This window comes from Setaria viridis, chromosome 5 (assembly GCF_005286985.2).
Source record: "Setaria viridis chromosome 5, Setaria_viridis_v4.0, whole genome shotgun sequence".
NCBI lineage: Eukaryota > Viridiplantae > Streptophyta > Magnoliopsida > Poales > Poaceae > Setaria > Setaria viridis.
In genome coordinates this window covers 44,080,196-44,094,934 of record NC_048267.2, presented here as the reverse complement: position 1 = coordinate 44,094,934, position 14,739 = coordinate 44,080,196, and the positions used below count along the sequence as shown (strand labels likewise).

At 47.2% G+C, this 14,739-nt stretch overlaps 1 protein-coding gene across 1 annotated transcript; it reads left to right on the top strand.

Moving 5' to 3' along the window:
• The first annotated feature begins 7,198 nt into the window (after positions 1-7,198).
• LOC117857684 (sucrose-phosphate synthase) lies at positions 7,199-12,944 on the top strand. Its single transcript, XM_034740487.2, has 12 exons — positions 7,199-7,907; positions 8,561-8,793; positions 9,007-9,070; positions 9,162-9,857; positions 10,003-10,134; positions 10,234-10,365; positions 10,590-10,766; positions 10,858-10,911; positions 11,007-11,069; positions 11,164-12,108; positions 12,202-12,329; positions 12,429-12,944. The coding sequence occupies exons 1-12, from the start codon at positions 7,548-7,550 to the stop codon at positions 12,709-12,711; spliced, it is 3,267 nt and encodes a 1,088-aa protein (XP_034596378.1). The 5' UTR covers positions 7,199-7,547; the 3' UTR covers positions 12,712-12,944.
• Positions 12,945-14,739: the final 1,795 nt, after the last annotated feature.

Below are 14,739 nucleotides of genomic sequence, written 5' to 3'. Positions count from 1 at the left end.
CTCTTATGCCATTTCCTCCTCCAGTGTACCTTTCTGTAGCCAGCTGCTTAAATAACTGGGTAGCATATATCTTTGAGGAACTAGTGAACTGATTCCTTATCTTGTCAAGGTACTCTACAATCCAAAATGGAAGGCTCAATCGTGTTTTTTACCAAGGCCATACACTTTTTGTTGGCAGTGGTCCACTATTTGTTTTCGAGAGTATATGCCAACTCTAAAGGAGCATAATCTCTTTGCTTTTCCTGCCATGCAGCATCAGTATCACTTTCAGCCTTCACTGGCGACTCTGGAGGTATTGGCCATGGTGTGGTGACCACCCAGTCAACCTCTCCACAAACGAAGGCAAGATCAATCTTTTTCCTCCATTCTGTATGTTTGTCTCCTCTCAGAATAGGTATCTCTTTGAGACAAGCCATTAAGTTGAATCCTCCTGAAAGTTACAATTCAAGGTGAGATCATAACAACAATTGCATGATTTATTTTCAACATTGGTCAAAAAATAAAACATATAATTGTTTATGCAATTTAAATCTACATCACCATTGGGCAGAAATAGAAATAAATGCATAGAACTTTTTAAATCATGATACAATTATTAACAACATTGTCACAAAATAACAGCATCATAATCAATTCTTTAAGAAAAAATTATCTTTATCATGCTCTCAAATTTAATTATCTTGTTGGTTCAAATTAAATTTAAAAGAGCAACACTTTAAGCCTTTTGCAGCGAAAACTTTAAAATAATTCTATTTTCAAAAGCAAAGCCATTCTAATACTCTATTATTCTCTTAGACAAATTATCCCGTTGGTTCAAATTTGAATAGAGATCAAAACTGTACAAAATTCATCAAATAAATGCCTTTGAAAATAGAAAAAAAATTGCGAAACGTTACTGTGCATATTGTCTTTCCGGCCCAGTAGTGAAAACAGCCCACAGCCCATTCCCGCGCTCGGCCCGCTCGCGTAGCCCGGCCTACTAGCCGCTCACCCAGCTGGGTCGCGAGCCTAGTAGCCCAGCGCCTCCTCCTGCCTGGGCCGATTTCGGTCCAGTCAATCTGAGCCACTCATCTTGATGGACGGCTCTTTGTTCATTTCTCCAGACCAAAACCGGCGACGGCCGATCCGTCTGCAAACCCTAGCCCTATTCCTTTCTCCCCCGCGCGAGCTTGCGCCGCGGCGGCGGGTCGTCTCTCCCGCGCTCGGCAAGGTCTGTCGGCGGCGGTTGAGGGATGGCTCTGCCGGCGCATGGCCGCGGCGCCTCCCCCCACTCTTTTTTCTCTACTTTCTCCCTCCCCATATCCCTCCGAGCCACGAGATCCTGAGGGTTTGGCCATGGCGGCTGTGGAGGAGATCCGACGCTGTCACGGGTCCCCTCACGGCGCGCGCGTCCACCCGAGGATGAGCGCGCCGCCGTCGAGCGGTCCGGCGGTGGTGCCCTTGAGCTCTGAGCCCCGAGCGAGCGCTCCGGCGGCTTGGGTCGAGTTTCTTTGCTGAGTGGTGGCTCGGCTGGACTTCGCCATTCGCCGTCGTTGGACGTGCGACGGTGAGGGGTGCGGCGTGAGAGGTAAGACTCTCCCACGTTTAGATCTAGGGTTAGGGTTAGGGTTCTCCTTTTTCTTTTCTTTTTCGATTTTTCTTCGATTTGCTTTCTTTTCTTCTTCCCGATCTAAGATCTACTTCTAGATAGGCTCTGGTACTATTGTTAGGGAGTAGCCTAGGATCTCTGGACGCACATCTAGCTGGGATATCTAGTTAACCTTGTGTTCATAACGTTCATGTTAACTGAGAGAGAGAGAGAGAGAGAGAGATGGGGTACCTTCACCCCTAGGGGTGGAAGTGGCAGAGCCACTGGCCATCTCAGGTTCTGTTGGTGAAGGTCTAGGGCAGCGACGTGCAGTGCCATGGCGTGGCGGTGGCGGAGCTTTGCGCTAGGCAGCGGCGCGCAGTGCCATGTCGTGTCGCTGATGTGGCGGTGGCGGAGCTTCCCGTCACTGGTGCGCCACCCGTGATCGGTCTAGGGTTTGTCGGTGGGTGACTGGCGACGCGGTGAACCTCGTACCGTGTGCCCCAACCTCCACTTCTATTTATATGACGCAGGTGTCAGGGGCCCACCACCCAATGCTAGGGTGGGCGCCCCCGATCAGCGCGAGTCAAGGGCTTAATGGGTCGTTGGGCCCATTAGAGAGGAGATCACTCTAACACTCACCTCATACTTAAACTTAGTCTTAAACTTAACTTAGCACCCATTTCATCACAAATCAGTGTAGAGAGCATGTCTTGTCATAATAGTCAGTTACGTACTATCAGATTCAACAGCTACAACACAACTTTCTATTTTGAAATAGATTCTTATTCTAGGCTTTCTCATAAACCCATGCCGGCTAAGTGTTCTCTGAACACATTGGGCGGTAAGATTTTCGTGAGTAGATCCGCGAGCATTTTTTTTGTTTTTATATGCTCTAGACTTATGGTATGATCCTGAATTTTCTCTTTCACAACATAAAACTTGATGTCAATGTGTTTGGCAGCATCACTTGACTTATTGTTGTGAGCATAAAATACTGCTGGCTCATTGTCGCAGTACATCTTAATTGGTCTTTGAATGCTGTCTACCACTCTCAACCTGGGTACAAATTTCTTCAGCCATTTTGCCTACCCCGTGGCCTCACAACAAGCTACAAACTCGGCATACATCGTGGCCAATGCTATGACGGTTTGCTTGGAGCTTTTCCATGATATAGCTCCACCTGCGAGAGTGAATACATAACCTGATGTGGACTTTCTATCGTCTACATCTCCCGCAAAATCTGAATCTGAGTACCCTTCTATTTCAAGGGAATTGGTTCTTCTGTACGTTAACATGAGGCCTTTCGTGCCTTGCGTATAACGCAATACTTTCTTTACTATTCTCCAACGATCTATTCCTGGATTATCTTGATATCTGCCAAGTATCTCGGCTACAAAAGCAAAGTCAGGACGCGTACACACTTGAGCATACATTAAGTTTCCAACAGCTGAAGCATATGGATATGGAACTGCTTTCATTTGATCGATCTCATATTGGTTCCTGGGACTCTAAATTTTCCAAATCTATCGCCCTTAACTATGGGAGTAGGTGTAGGTCTACTCGCATGCAAACTATACTTCTTCAGAATCTTTTCTAAGTATGCCTTTTGCGATAATCCTAGAACCCCCTTTCTTCTATCTCGGTGAATTTCAACTCCTAAAACGAATGAAGCTTCACCGAGATCTTTCATATCAAAGTTTGAGGACAATAACTTCTTCGTCTCCAGTAGCAGCCTAACATCACTACTAGCAAGTAGGATGTTATCCACATATAGGATGAGGAAAATGAATTTACCACTCTTAAACTTTGCATAAACGCAATTGTCCCATTCTCATTTAACCCAAACTTTTTTATTGTCTCATCAAACTTCAAGTATCATTGTCTGAAGGCTTGTTTTAATCCATAAATGGATTTCTTCAGGCGGCATCCCATACGTTCTTTTCCTTCAACGACAAAACCTTTGGGTTGTGCCATGTAAACATTTTCTTCCAAATCTCCGTTGAGAAAAGCCATCTTTACATCCATCTGATGTAATTCTAAAACATGGTGCGCCACTAAAGCCATTATGATTCTAAAAGAATCCTTACTTGAGATTGGAGAAAAAGTCTCATTATAATCTATTCTTTCTCTTTGCGTGAAGCCTTTTGCTACAAGTCTGCTTTATATCTTTCGACATTCCCTTTGGAGTCACATTTTGTTTTGTAGACCCATTTACAGCCTACTGTTTTGGCTCTTTTAGGAATTTCTCCTAAATCCCAGACTTTGTTGCTACTCATAGATCTCATTTCATCTTCCCTGGCTTCAAGCCATTTTGATGATGGCTTCAAGCCATTTTGATGAGTGAGCGTTTCTCGTGGCTTCTTCAAACGAGGTGGGATCTCTCTCCATTTGAACTTCTTCGTTGACATAGACTTCATAGTCATTAGGAATAGCTAGCTTTCTAACTCTTTGAGACCTTCTGGGGGCCTCAACATTTGGCACATCCTCCATTTAGGGTTGTTGCAGCTCTTCCTCATGTGTAACAACAGGTTCTATAGAATCCTGAAGGACAGGTTCCTCATACTCATTTGTTATTGCTACGGGAGAACCAACAACAGGTGCTGATCACCATAGTGTCTTGCACTGTCAGTGCAACAGCAACAGGTATTGAGAAAAAGGGTTCTCGAATCATTGGAGTAGGTACGTATACCCGCTTCTCCTCAAGGCTAATTTCTCGAGGTCCTTGTTGACCCTTATCATCTCATCCTCCAAAAAGACAGCGTATCTTGTTTCTACAAACTTGATATGTCTGTCAGGACAGTAGAAACGATAACCTTTTGACTTGCCTGGGTAGCCAATGAAATGACAATTGACTGTCTTAAGATTTAATTTTCCAATATTTGGGTTAAAGACTTTAGCCTCAGCTGGACAACCCCACACACGCAAATAATTAAGTGAGGGCTCTCGTCTAGTCCACAACTCATACGGTATTTTAGACAATGACTTACTGGGAACTCGATTAAGAATGTGAATGGAGGTTTTTAACACCTCCATCTACAAATTAATCGGTAAAGTGGAGTAACTTATCATACTCCTCACCATATCCATTAAGGTATAGTTGCGTCTTTCAGCTACTCCATTCTGTTTTGGCTCGCCCGGTGTGGAGTACTGGGCAACTATGCCATTTTCCTGTAGAAACCTTGCAAAAGGTCCAGGAACTTGGCCATATGGGGTATGTCGACCGTAGTACTCCCCCATGGTCATATCTTACTATCTTAATCTTTAAACTATACTGATTTTCTACTTCAGTCTTAAATATCTTAATTTATCCAATGCTTCTGAACGTTCCTTAATTGGATAAATATAACCATAACGTGAATAATCATTTGTGAATGTTATGAAAGAATCATAACCATCCACAGATGTCATAGGAAATGGACCACAGATATCTATGTGAATTATTTCTAAAATTCTTGTACTTTGTTTGGTGTCTTTCTTAATTTTTTTAACAAACTTTCCCTCAACGCAATCGATGCATTGCTCTAAATCTGAAAATTCTAAAGGTGGAAGAATTGATTCCTTAATTAACCGTTCAATTCTCCCCCTCCAAATATGGTCTAAATGACAGTGCCATAATTTCGAAGATACATCATCAATTCTTTTCCGCTTATTTGTTACATTCATAGACGAGGAGGCATTCCCATTGTCAGTGCTTACAACATTCACATTCTCACAAAGTGATAACAAATAAAGCTTGTCTTGTCTGAAGGCAAGACCAACAAACTTATTATTAAACTTAATTTTACATTGTACATCACCGAAATGACAACCAAAACCATCATTGTCCAAGCACGATACACTTATTAAATTTCTACGCAAAGAGGGTACATAAAAAACATCTCTCAAACGAAGTACAAAACCATTTGCTAATTCTAATGGGAGTTCTCCAATGGCTTCGACTCCAGCTTCGACGTCATTTGCTACTTTGACGCTTCTTTCTCTTCTTTGCAGGATTCTCCTTGTATGGAAGCCCTGTAATGAATTTGTAATGTGAACAGTTGCACCTGAATCAATCCACCAATTAGATTTTGCATAACTTAAATACAAGGTTTCATCTACGAATGTAATAAGATCCTCACCTCTCTTACACAAAAATTTTAGGAATTCTACACAATCCTTCTGGTAGTGTACCTTCTTCTTGCACCACTTGCAAGTATCCTTGTCCACCACCTGTTCATGGTTTGATCTTTGATGGTGATGATTCAGTGGAGCATTTCCATGTGCCTTAGAAGAAGAGGTATTGTTCTACTGAGGTTTCCCTTGTGGCTTAAAATTATTGTTCTGATAATTCCTAATTTTATTTTAGCTTAGGTAGTTGATAGAATCACCATGTGAGCCCTTAAGTCTTTCCTCTTCTTGCACACACATCGCAATCATCTTCTCAATGCCCCACTTTTCTGGATAGAGAAAGGAAAAAAGGTGAGGAGATAAAAGGACAAAAGTGATATTTCATAAACTTTAGTTCTATCAGTCCTATCTCCAAACGGAAATATTAATGGATAGTGCTAAATTTTATATAGACTAAACTAGCACGTCCAAACGTGCCCACAGATACGTCGATCGCTCGTCCCCCAACCCGTTCCTGGTGTTGGCCCACTAGTAGACTCTTCTTCTTGGGTCGAAGAAACCGCGAGGCTTATTTGGCACGGCCTGGCCCATGTGTGCATCAAGCTGGGCCACGTACAGTAGAAGCGCCAACATGCTGTTGTTGTAGCCTTTCGTATAAGAAGACGTCACAATACACACCTATAGTATACAGGTACATGTACCGTGTTACCGATAAGTCTCAGCCCGGTATTTCCTGTCGAAGAAAATGGGATATCCGGTGAATATTCCGGCGACAGCGCCGTGCATTGAGTGTCCCGAGGCGGTACTCGCTCGACGGAGATGAGGAGGGATAGCGATGCGCCGGCGCGACAGGGCATGAGGCGACGCCGCCGCGACGGCGAGCGGTTTGTCCCCGCCCGCCCGCCCGCCTCACCGCTACGGGCCAAACGCGCGAAAGTTGTGGCGACGGCGGCGGCGCTCCCCTGACGTTTGCCCACCGCCATGTCCTTCTCATCATCATCCTTCGGTCGCGTCCCGTCTCATATTATTTATATATATATACGTATATATATTATGATATATCCTCGCCTACGTGGTCACGTGGAATACAACGCAGCGCCTGTGGATATTGTACGGGAGGGAGGCAGACGCCCGTGGTCGGGGATGCACGCGTCACTGCCGCCAGGACATGCGTTCGGCGGCCGGCTCGGCCTCCAGCGGGCGCCTGCTGCATGGGTGGTTGCGGAAAGGATTTGGCCGGGTGACGCAGCGCGTCCACCAACGTCAGCATCACCCGCACGAGCGTGCGGCAACCGCGTAAATCCTAACGGCAACTGTGGCACGGTAAAACCGTAACCACCGGGCGCGCAGATCAAAGCCAAGGCAAAGGCGGCGGGGCCCAGGCTTCGGCGCGTCGCCTCACTGATCGAGCGGGCCCGCGCAGCCAGGGGGGCCACGTCCCGCCACGTGTCGGCCGCTGCGCGCTCCTCTCCTCTCATCCCCCGCGCTCCTTCCTCCTCCGTCCGCCGCATCGGAAGGCCCCTACAACCGCGGCCACTGCAACCGCATGGACGGCACGAGCCTTTCCTCTGTCTCTCTCTCCCTCTGTCCTCCGATGCGCGGGACGTGCGCGCCTTTTCCCCTCCTCCCCCATTCTCTCTCTTGATCGCTTCCGGTTAACACTTGCCATCTCTCCTCTCCCTCGTGTCGCCACACCAGGCGGGGCGCTTTCTCCCTGCCGCACCAAAGGAGGAAACCAAGCAACGGCCAGGAAGGGTTCACGCGAGACGCAAAAGTGGGAGGGAGAGAGAGGCGTGGGCGGTTGGGTTAATGCTCCTGTAGTGATCTGAGAGAGCGGCGTAGAGGCGGAGGAGAGAGCGAGAAGTAGGGGATGGCGGGGAATGAGTGGATCAATGGGTACCTGGAGGCGATCCTGGACAGCCGCACCGCGGCGGGAGGCAGCGGCGGAGGAGGAGGAGGGGGAGGGGGAGTGGGAGTGGGAGGCGGCGGCGGGGACCCGAAGTCGCTGGCGGCGGGGGCGTCGCCGACGGGGGCCACCAGCCCCCGCGGCCCGCACATGAACTTCAACCCCACGCACTACTTCGTGGAGGAGGTGGTCAAGGGCGTCGACGAGAGCGACCTCCACCGGACATGGATCAAGGTCGTCGCCACCCGCAACGCGCGCGAGCGCAGCACCAGGCTCGAGAACATGTGCTGGCGGATCTGGCACCTCGCGCGAAAGAAGAAGCAGGTCCGGATTCCTATTTCTTCCCTCTGCTTGTTTTATCACTTTCATCTCTGGATTTGTGTTATTTTTCTCTCTAATCTGTATGTTCCTTTCTTTTTTTTTCCCTCGTGTCTCTGCGATTTCCTTCCCGTGGGTTGGTCACCGTTCCGTTAAATTTGCAGTGTTCCTCTTCGTTGCGGAGATGCTTATTGAAGCGCACCCTGCATGCGCGAATTAAATAGTATTTGAGGAAAATTCTGATAGTTTCTTTTATTGATGTTTAAGGGTGATGATAGATCAGGCTTGCATGGCGTGTTGTGCTTTCAGAAATTCAGAACTGTGTACTTAACTGATGTCACATCTAAAAAGAAACTTTAATTTGGATCTCCCCTGTCTCACTGTTGTACATAGAAAAGTATCTCTCTGTATCATGTAGCATGCATCAAGGCCGACATGGTATGCTCACGGTTTGAGTTTGCTTTCCCTTTTCCTTTTGCCGAAGTCGAACTCACGTTGCTGGCTGCGAGAGCAGAGAGTTCTATTTTTTTTTTCAATTTCGAAAAGCTTTGCGTATTAAATTTCTTTGAAGAAGTGGCCGACAAGTGGGCTGATACTGTTCTGCTTGTTTGTACTGAAATTATTAGTTTGCTGATGCTTCTGAGTTTTGCGATGAGCAGCTGGAACTTGAGGGCTTCCAGAGAATGATAGCAAGGAGGAAGGAGCAGGAGCAGGGGCGCCGTGAGGCAACGGAGGACCTGGCCGAGGATCTGTCAGAAGGCGAGAAGGGGGACACCCTCAGCGAGCTGGCGCCAGTGGAAACGGCCAAGAAGAAGTTCCAGAGGAACTTCTCTGACCTCACTGTCTGGTCTGATGACAATAGGGAGAAGAAGCTTTATATTGTTCTCATCAGGTCTTAACACCATTTGAACTTGCATATTTCTGCCGTGTATATTATCCTAAATTGCTAAAGCCCCATAAAGAAAAATAATCTAGCTTTATTTGATTGCTCTCGTCCTAGTACAGAGTTTAGACTACTTAAAATATTGATAATTTTTTTAAGGATAAACTAATCCTCTTGGCTAATCCATGGAGTTCCACAAATAACAGCATTCTTCTTTTGCAGTGTGCATGGTCTTGTCCGTGGTGAAAACATGGAACTAGGTCGGGATTCAGATACAGGTGGCCAGGTAAACATCATATTTCTTTTGCTCAGAAGAGATTGTCCTCCTGTTGAACCAAGATTGATGGCTGAGAGTCACTGATCTTACAACATCACAGGTGAAATATGTTGTGGAACTCGCTAGAGCGCTGTCAATGATGCCTGGCGTTTATAGGGTAGACCTCTTCACTCGTCAAGTGTCCTCTCCTGACGTGGACTGGAGTTATGCAGAGCCAACTGAGATGTTAACCACTGGTTCCGTTGATGGAGAGGGGTTGGGTGAGAGTGGCGGAGCGTACATTGTGCGTATACCGTGCGGGCCAAAGGACAAGTATCTCAAGAAGGAAGCACTGTGGCCTTACCTCCAAGAGTTTGTCGACGGAGCTCTTCAACATATCCTGAACATGTCCAAGGCTCTGGGAGACCAGGTTGGCAATGGTGGGAGGCCAGTCCTGCCATATGTGATCCATGGCCACTATGCTGACGCTGGAGATGTTGCTGCACTTCTTTCCGGGGCACTGAATGTACCAATGGTGCTCACTGGTCACTCCCTTGGGAGGAACAAGCTGGAGCAACTGCTGAAGCAAGGGCGCATGTCCAAAGAGGAGATTGATTCAACCTACAAGATCATGAGGCGTATTGAGGGTGAGGAGCTGGCCTTGGATGCGTCAGAGCTTGTCATCACGAGTACAAGGCAGGAGATTGATGAGCAATGGGGATTATACGATGGATTCGATGTCAAGCTTGAGAAAGTGTTGAGGGCTCGGGCGAGGCGCGGAGTTAGCTGCCATGGCCGTTTCATGCCTAGGATGGTGGTAGGTATTCAAAACTCAGTCGTAGCAATTAGTAAGCACTGTTCATCATCCGGCAAATTGGGTACTTGTGGCGACTCATGTGATTAACAAAAGAATTACCTATTTCATCTGTATTGTGGTGATTGGAGAATATTATTATTGGCAGGTGATCCCTCCTGGAATGGATTTCAGCAACGTCGTGGTTCCAGAAGACATTGATGGAGATGGTGACAGCAAAGATGATATCGTTAGTTTGGAGGGCGCTTCACCGAAGTCAATGCCCCCAATTTGGGCTGAGGTTGGTGCTTGATTCCAAATCAATCTGCAGACCTACAGCAATTGCCTTTCACATGTAGTATAAATCTTAAAATCGCTGCATTGCAACTGCTTGTGGCAGGTGATGCGGTTCCTAACAAATCCTCACAAGCCAATGATCCTGGCACTGTCAAGGCCTGACCCAAAGAAGAACATCACCACTCTCGTCAAAGCCTTTGGAGAGTGCCGCCCACTCAGGGAACTTGCAAACCTTGTAAGAAACAGTTAATCTGAAGTAGAATTTTCTCATAACTAAAATTCAGTAGTGCATTCATCTGCATCCGTGTTCATAAAAGGAAAAATTTATCAGTACAATCCAAACAAATAAAGTTTGTACTTCAAATTTTTTAAATATCAAGTGCCATCCATCATGATCACAATGTAGGAAGTACATGAAACCTGCTGTTTGCCATGTAAAGGAATTTCCTCTGTTTTCAGACTCTGATCATGGGGAACAGAGATGACATCGACAATATGTCTGCTGGCAACGCAAGTGTCCTCACCACAGTTCTGAAGCTGATCGACAAGTATGATCTGTACGGAAGTGTGGCGTTTCCCAAGCATCACAACCAGGCTGATGTTCCAGAGATCTACCGCCTTGCGGCCAAAATGAAGGTTTGCTGCATACCATGAATCTTCATTCAGCTTTGGCAACTCACACTACTCATTACTCAATGGTATATTGCCGCTTGCTTGTTCCCTGCAGGGCGTCTTCATCAACCCTGCTCTCGTCGAGCCATTTGGTCTTACCTTGATCGAGGTAAGATTCTGTATTCTAACCATCAAATATTTCCCATTTCTATAGCCTTTAGGGGATAAATTAAATTTGACTTTGAAACATTGTGTGGCTTTCAGGCTGCAGCACACGGACTCCCCATAGTTGCCACCAAGAACGGCGGTCCGGTCGACATTACAACTGTGAGAATTCATGTTTCGCACAGTAATTGGGGGAAGCCCACTGCAACTCACTTTTGCAAACAATGCTAAATGAGTGCGTACATGGAACTGACAGGCACTGAACAATGGGCTGCTAGTTGACCCGCACGACCAGAATGACATTGCTGACGCGCTATTGAAGCTTGTAGCAGACAAGAACCTGTGGCAGGAATGCCGGAGGAACGGGCTGCGCAACATACACCTCTACTCGTGGCCGGAGCACTGCCGCACGTACCTCACAAGGATTGCCGGGTGCCGGTTAAGGAACCCGAGGTGGCTGAAGGACACACCAGCAGACGCCGGTGCGGATGAGGAGGAGCTCCTGGAGGACTCCATGGACGCCCAGGACCTGTCGCTCCGTCTGTCCATCGACGGAGAGAAGAGCTCCCTGTGCATTAACGAGCCACCTTCATCGGACCCGCAGGATCAGGTGCAGAGGATCATGAGCAAGATCAACAAGTCGTCAGCGCTTCCACCATCCATGTCCTCAGTCGACAGTGCCAAGAATGCAGCTGAGGCCACCGGCAGCATCGTGAACAAGTACCCGCTTCTGCGCCGTCGCCGGCGCCTGTTCGTCATCGCCGTGGACTGCTACCAAGACGATGGCCGCGCTAGCAAGAAGATGCTGCAGGTGATCCAGGAGGTCTTCAGAGCGGTCCGGTCGGACTCCCAGATGTCCAAGATCTCAGGGTTTGCTTTGTCGACTGCAATGCCGTTGTCCGAGGCGCTCCAGCTTCTGCAACTCGGCAAGATCCCAGCGACCGACTTCGACGCGCTCATCTGTGGCAGCGGCAGCGAGGTGTACTATCCTGGCACAGCCCACTGCATCGATGCTGAAGGAAAGCTGCGCCCAGATCAGGACTACCTGATGCACATCAGCCACCGGTGGTCCCATGACGGCGCAAAGCAGACCATAGCTAAGCTCATGGTTGCACAGGATGGTTCAAGTGACGTGATCGAGCGGGACGTGGCGTCCAGCAATCCGCACTGCGTCTCGTTCCTCATCAAAGATCCCAAAAAGGTTGGCCAATTCTTTAATTTGCATGTATATCTGTAATGCCTACTTATAACTTATTGCTGTATATATGAATTCGAATTCCATTTGACTGGTTAGGTGAAAACAATCGATGAGATGAGGGAGAGGCTGAGGATGCGTGGTCTCCGGTGCCACATCATGTACTGCAGGAACTCGACAAGACTTCAGGTCGTCCCTCTGCTAGCATCAAGATCACAGGCACTCAGGTAAGAGCATGCAGTGTGTAACTCGAAGCTGCTGTAGAATTTCGGACAACAAAAGTAGATAGCCTGCCTGTCAACCTGTTACCGAAAATTCAATTTCAGGTATCTTTTCGTTCGTTGGGGTCTGTTCATGGGGAACATGTATCTGATCACTGGGGAACATGGCGACACCGATGCTGAAGAGATGCTATCTGGGTTACACAAGACGGTGATCCTCCGGGGTGTCACTGAGAAGGGCTCGGAAGCACTGCTGAGGAGCTCTGGAAGCTACCAGAGGACAGACGTGGTTCCATCCGAGAGCCCCTTGGTTTGTTACACAGATCTGAAAGCTGACGAGATCATTCTGGCTCTAAAGCAGGTCTCTAAGACTACCAGCAGCACGTAAATTTGCTGCTAGGAAGGCTGGTCTCTGATATATTCTTGCTGTTCATAACTGAAAAGGCATACTCGTTTTGACCTTTTTCTTCACTACATAACTTGTGCAAAGTACCGTGACTGTATGTCTTGCAGTGAAAAATAACTAGGACACTGCTAATTTTACTACTGGTGGGCGGTGGGCGGTGGCTCACCTGATTGTGAACAGTGATTAAATAATGTTATTCTTCTTGAATAGCTGTATTCAGAGCATACAAAGATTGTTTACTGTTTCTCAAAAAGTTCCAAGTTCTAACTATCATAATTTCAGTACTTAGTCAGAAATGCGATTATCTGCAAATTCAGTTAAAGGAAAAGGAATGATAATTGGTATTTGCAAAGTAAACGGAATGATAAGAGTCACTATGCTATACTACTGTTTTTGTAACTGTTCCCGTCGATAGCCTTTTCCTCCTTTCTGTTTTTTTTCCGAATGGATGGCAAGAGGTGGAAAAGAAACAATGCCTCAACCGACCCCAGACCACAAATAACGCTTCATACAGTAGAATTAGGATTGGGGGAGGAACGCCAACGCTAAAATATACGCGGTGGTTTGGGTGGACTGTTGGAGTTCGTTTTTTCTCTTTTTCTCCCTAAAAAGGATATTGGGGGTAAGATTAGCAGCCTTTTGGAGTTGCTCTAAGGGTCCTTTCTGGTCGTTCCCTTTCACGGGCCCACACTCTGTAATTGGTGATTGGAGAAGGCACCTCAAACATTACATCAGTACTGTTTTTCTCTCTTGAATACACAAGAGAACACACTATTAGATTCTTCACCAGTGGTACTATTAGCTAGAGGTACTGCAGATATTCATATCCTAAACAAATAGTAAAAAACAATTTGGTAAGCAATAGCTAACCTGGCCCATTGCTGAATTTTGCATAGTTCTGTTTATTTTTGGTAACTCAAAGTGCTGAAATAGATTTTTGTAGTACACAACTTTGTTCCCATTTTCAAGAGCGTATTGGACATTGATCTTCTGAGGCAGTGCCATGCCCCTGCATTGTGTTAGATTGCTCCACAAAGAATAAGAAAAGGCAATGCCTTGGTACTTCCTGAGTTTTGCGATTGACAGCACAGTTGTACAGAGATGCAGAATCTAGTAATGAAGTTGAGACAATACGATCGCCATGCATCTAAATTCAAAAAGAAAAAAAAACTAGTAGAAGTCTAAAACTAAAAGCCCACCCACGCATGCGATGCGTATGCCAATTGCCTAATTCTGAATGTGAGGTCCCCCAAATTTAGTAGGCCAACGCACAGCATCGGGCCTACTCTTGAGCGACGCCGCAGCATCACGGACGCTGCCCCTGAAACCTCTCCCCGCCACCGCTCAGCTCCCCTCTCCCACGCTATAAAAAGAGCCTCCAAGAACACCACCATCTCCACCATAACCAAGCCGCGATCCATCCGAATAAACATCAGACTTCCATCCCTGCCAATAATCCCGTCATATCCGTGCCAGTCCCGCGATGGCGTCCAAGTCCGGTGAGCTGCGCATGACTCTGCTGTGCGTGGCCCTGATGGGGCTCCTGCTGCTGAGCCAGCACGCGGCGCCCGTCAACGCCACCGGGGCAGCCGCCACCGGCAAGAAGACCAACAGCTTCAGCTTCAACGCCGCCGGCGGCCGCACGCTCAACAGCTTCAGCATGAACTCACACGACACCGAGAGGAAGGGTGGCAAGGGCGTCTAATCGGCGCGGTCACGATGATCCACACTCATGGCCTCACTACGCGTGCGACCGTGGGATCGCGTCAACCGGAGAGCTCCATCGGCGTAGCTGCTGGGTTGTCAGAGTCTCGTGCTTATTAATTTATTATTTATTTTTTTTGAATTGGTCTTGTGTTTCATTCATTTTTTTGGTTCGATTAATCTTGGTTTCGGCTGCATGTAAGCACGCACCGGCACCGATTGTAATTCTTGTGTGTGACTCTTGGATTAATTAACGAACTGTGTAGTGACAAATGGTCGTTCGGTGTTTTGTACACATCTACTCCA

Bases quoted from the DNA above. Each gene is read 5' to 3' on its own strand.
- LOC117857684 (XM_034740487.2), top strand. From the start codon at position 7,548: ATGGCGGGGAATGAGTGGATCAATGGGTACCTGGAGGCGATCCTGGAC. The intron at 12,109-12,201 runs GTTGGCCAATTC...TTGACTGGTTAG, and splicing joins TCATCAAAGATCCCAAAAAG to GTGAAAACAATCGATGAGAT. The intron at 12,330-12,428 runs GTAAGAGCATGC...ATTCAATTTCAG, and splicing joins TCAAGATCACAGGCACTCAG to GTATCTTTTCGTTCGTTGGG.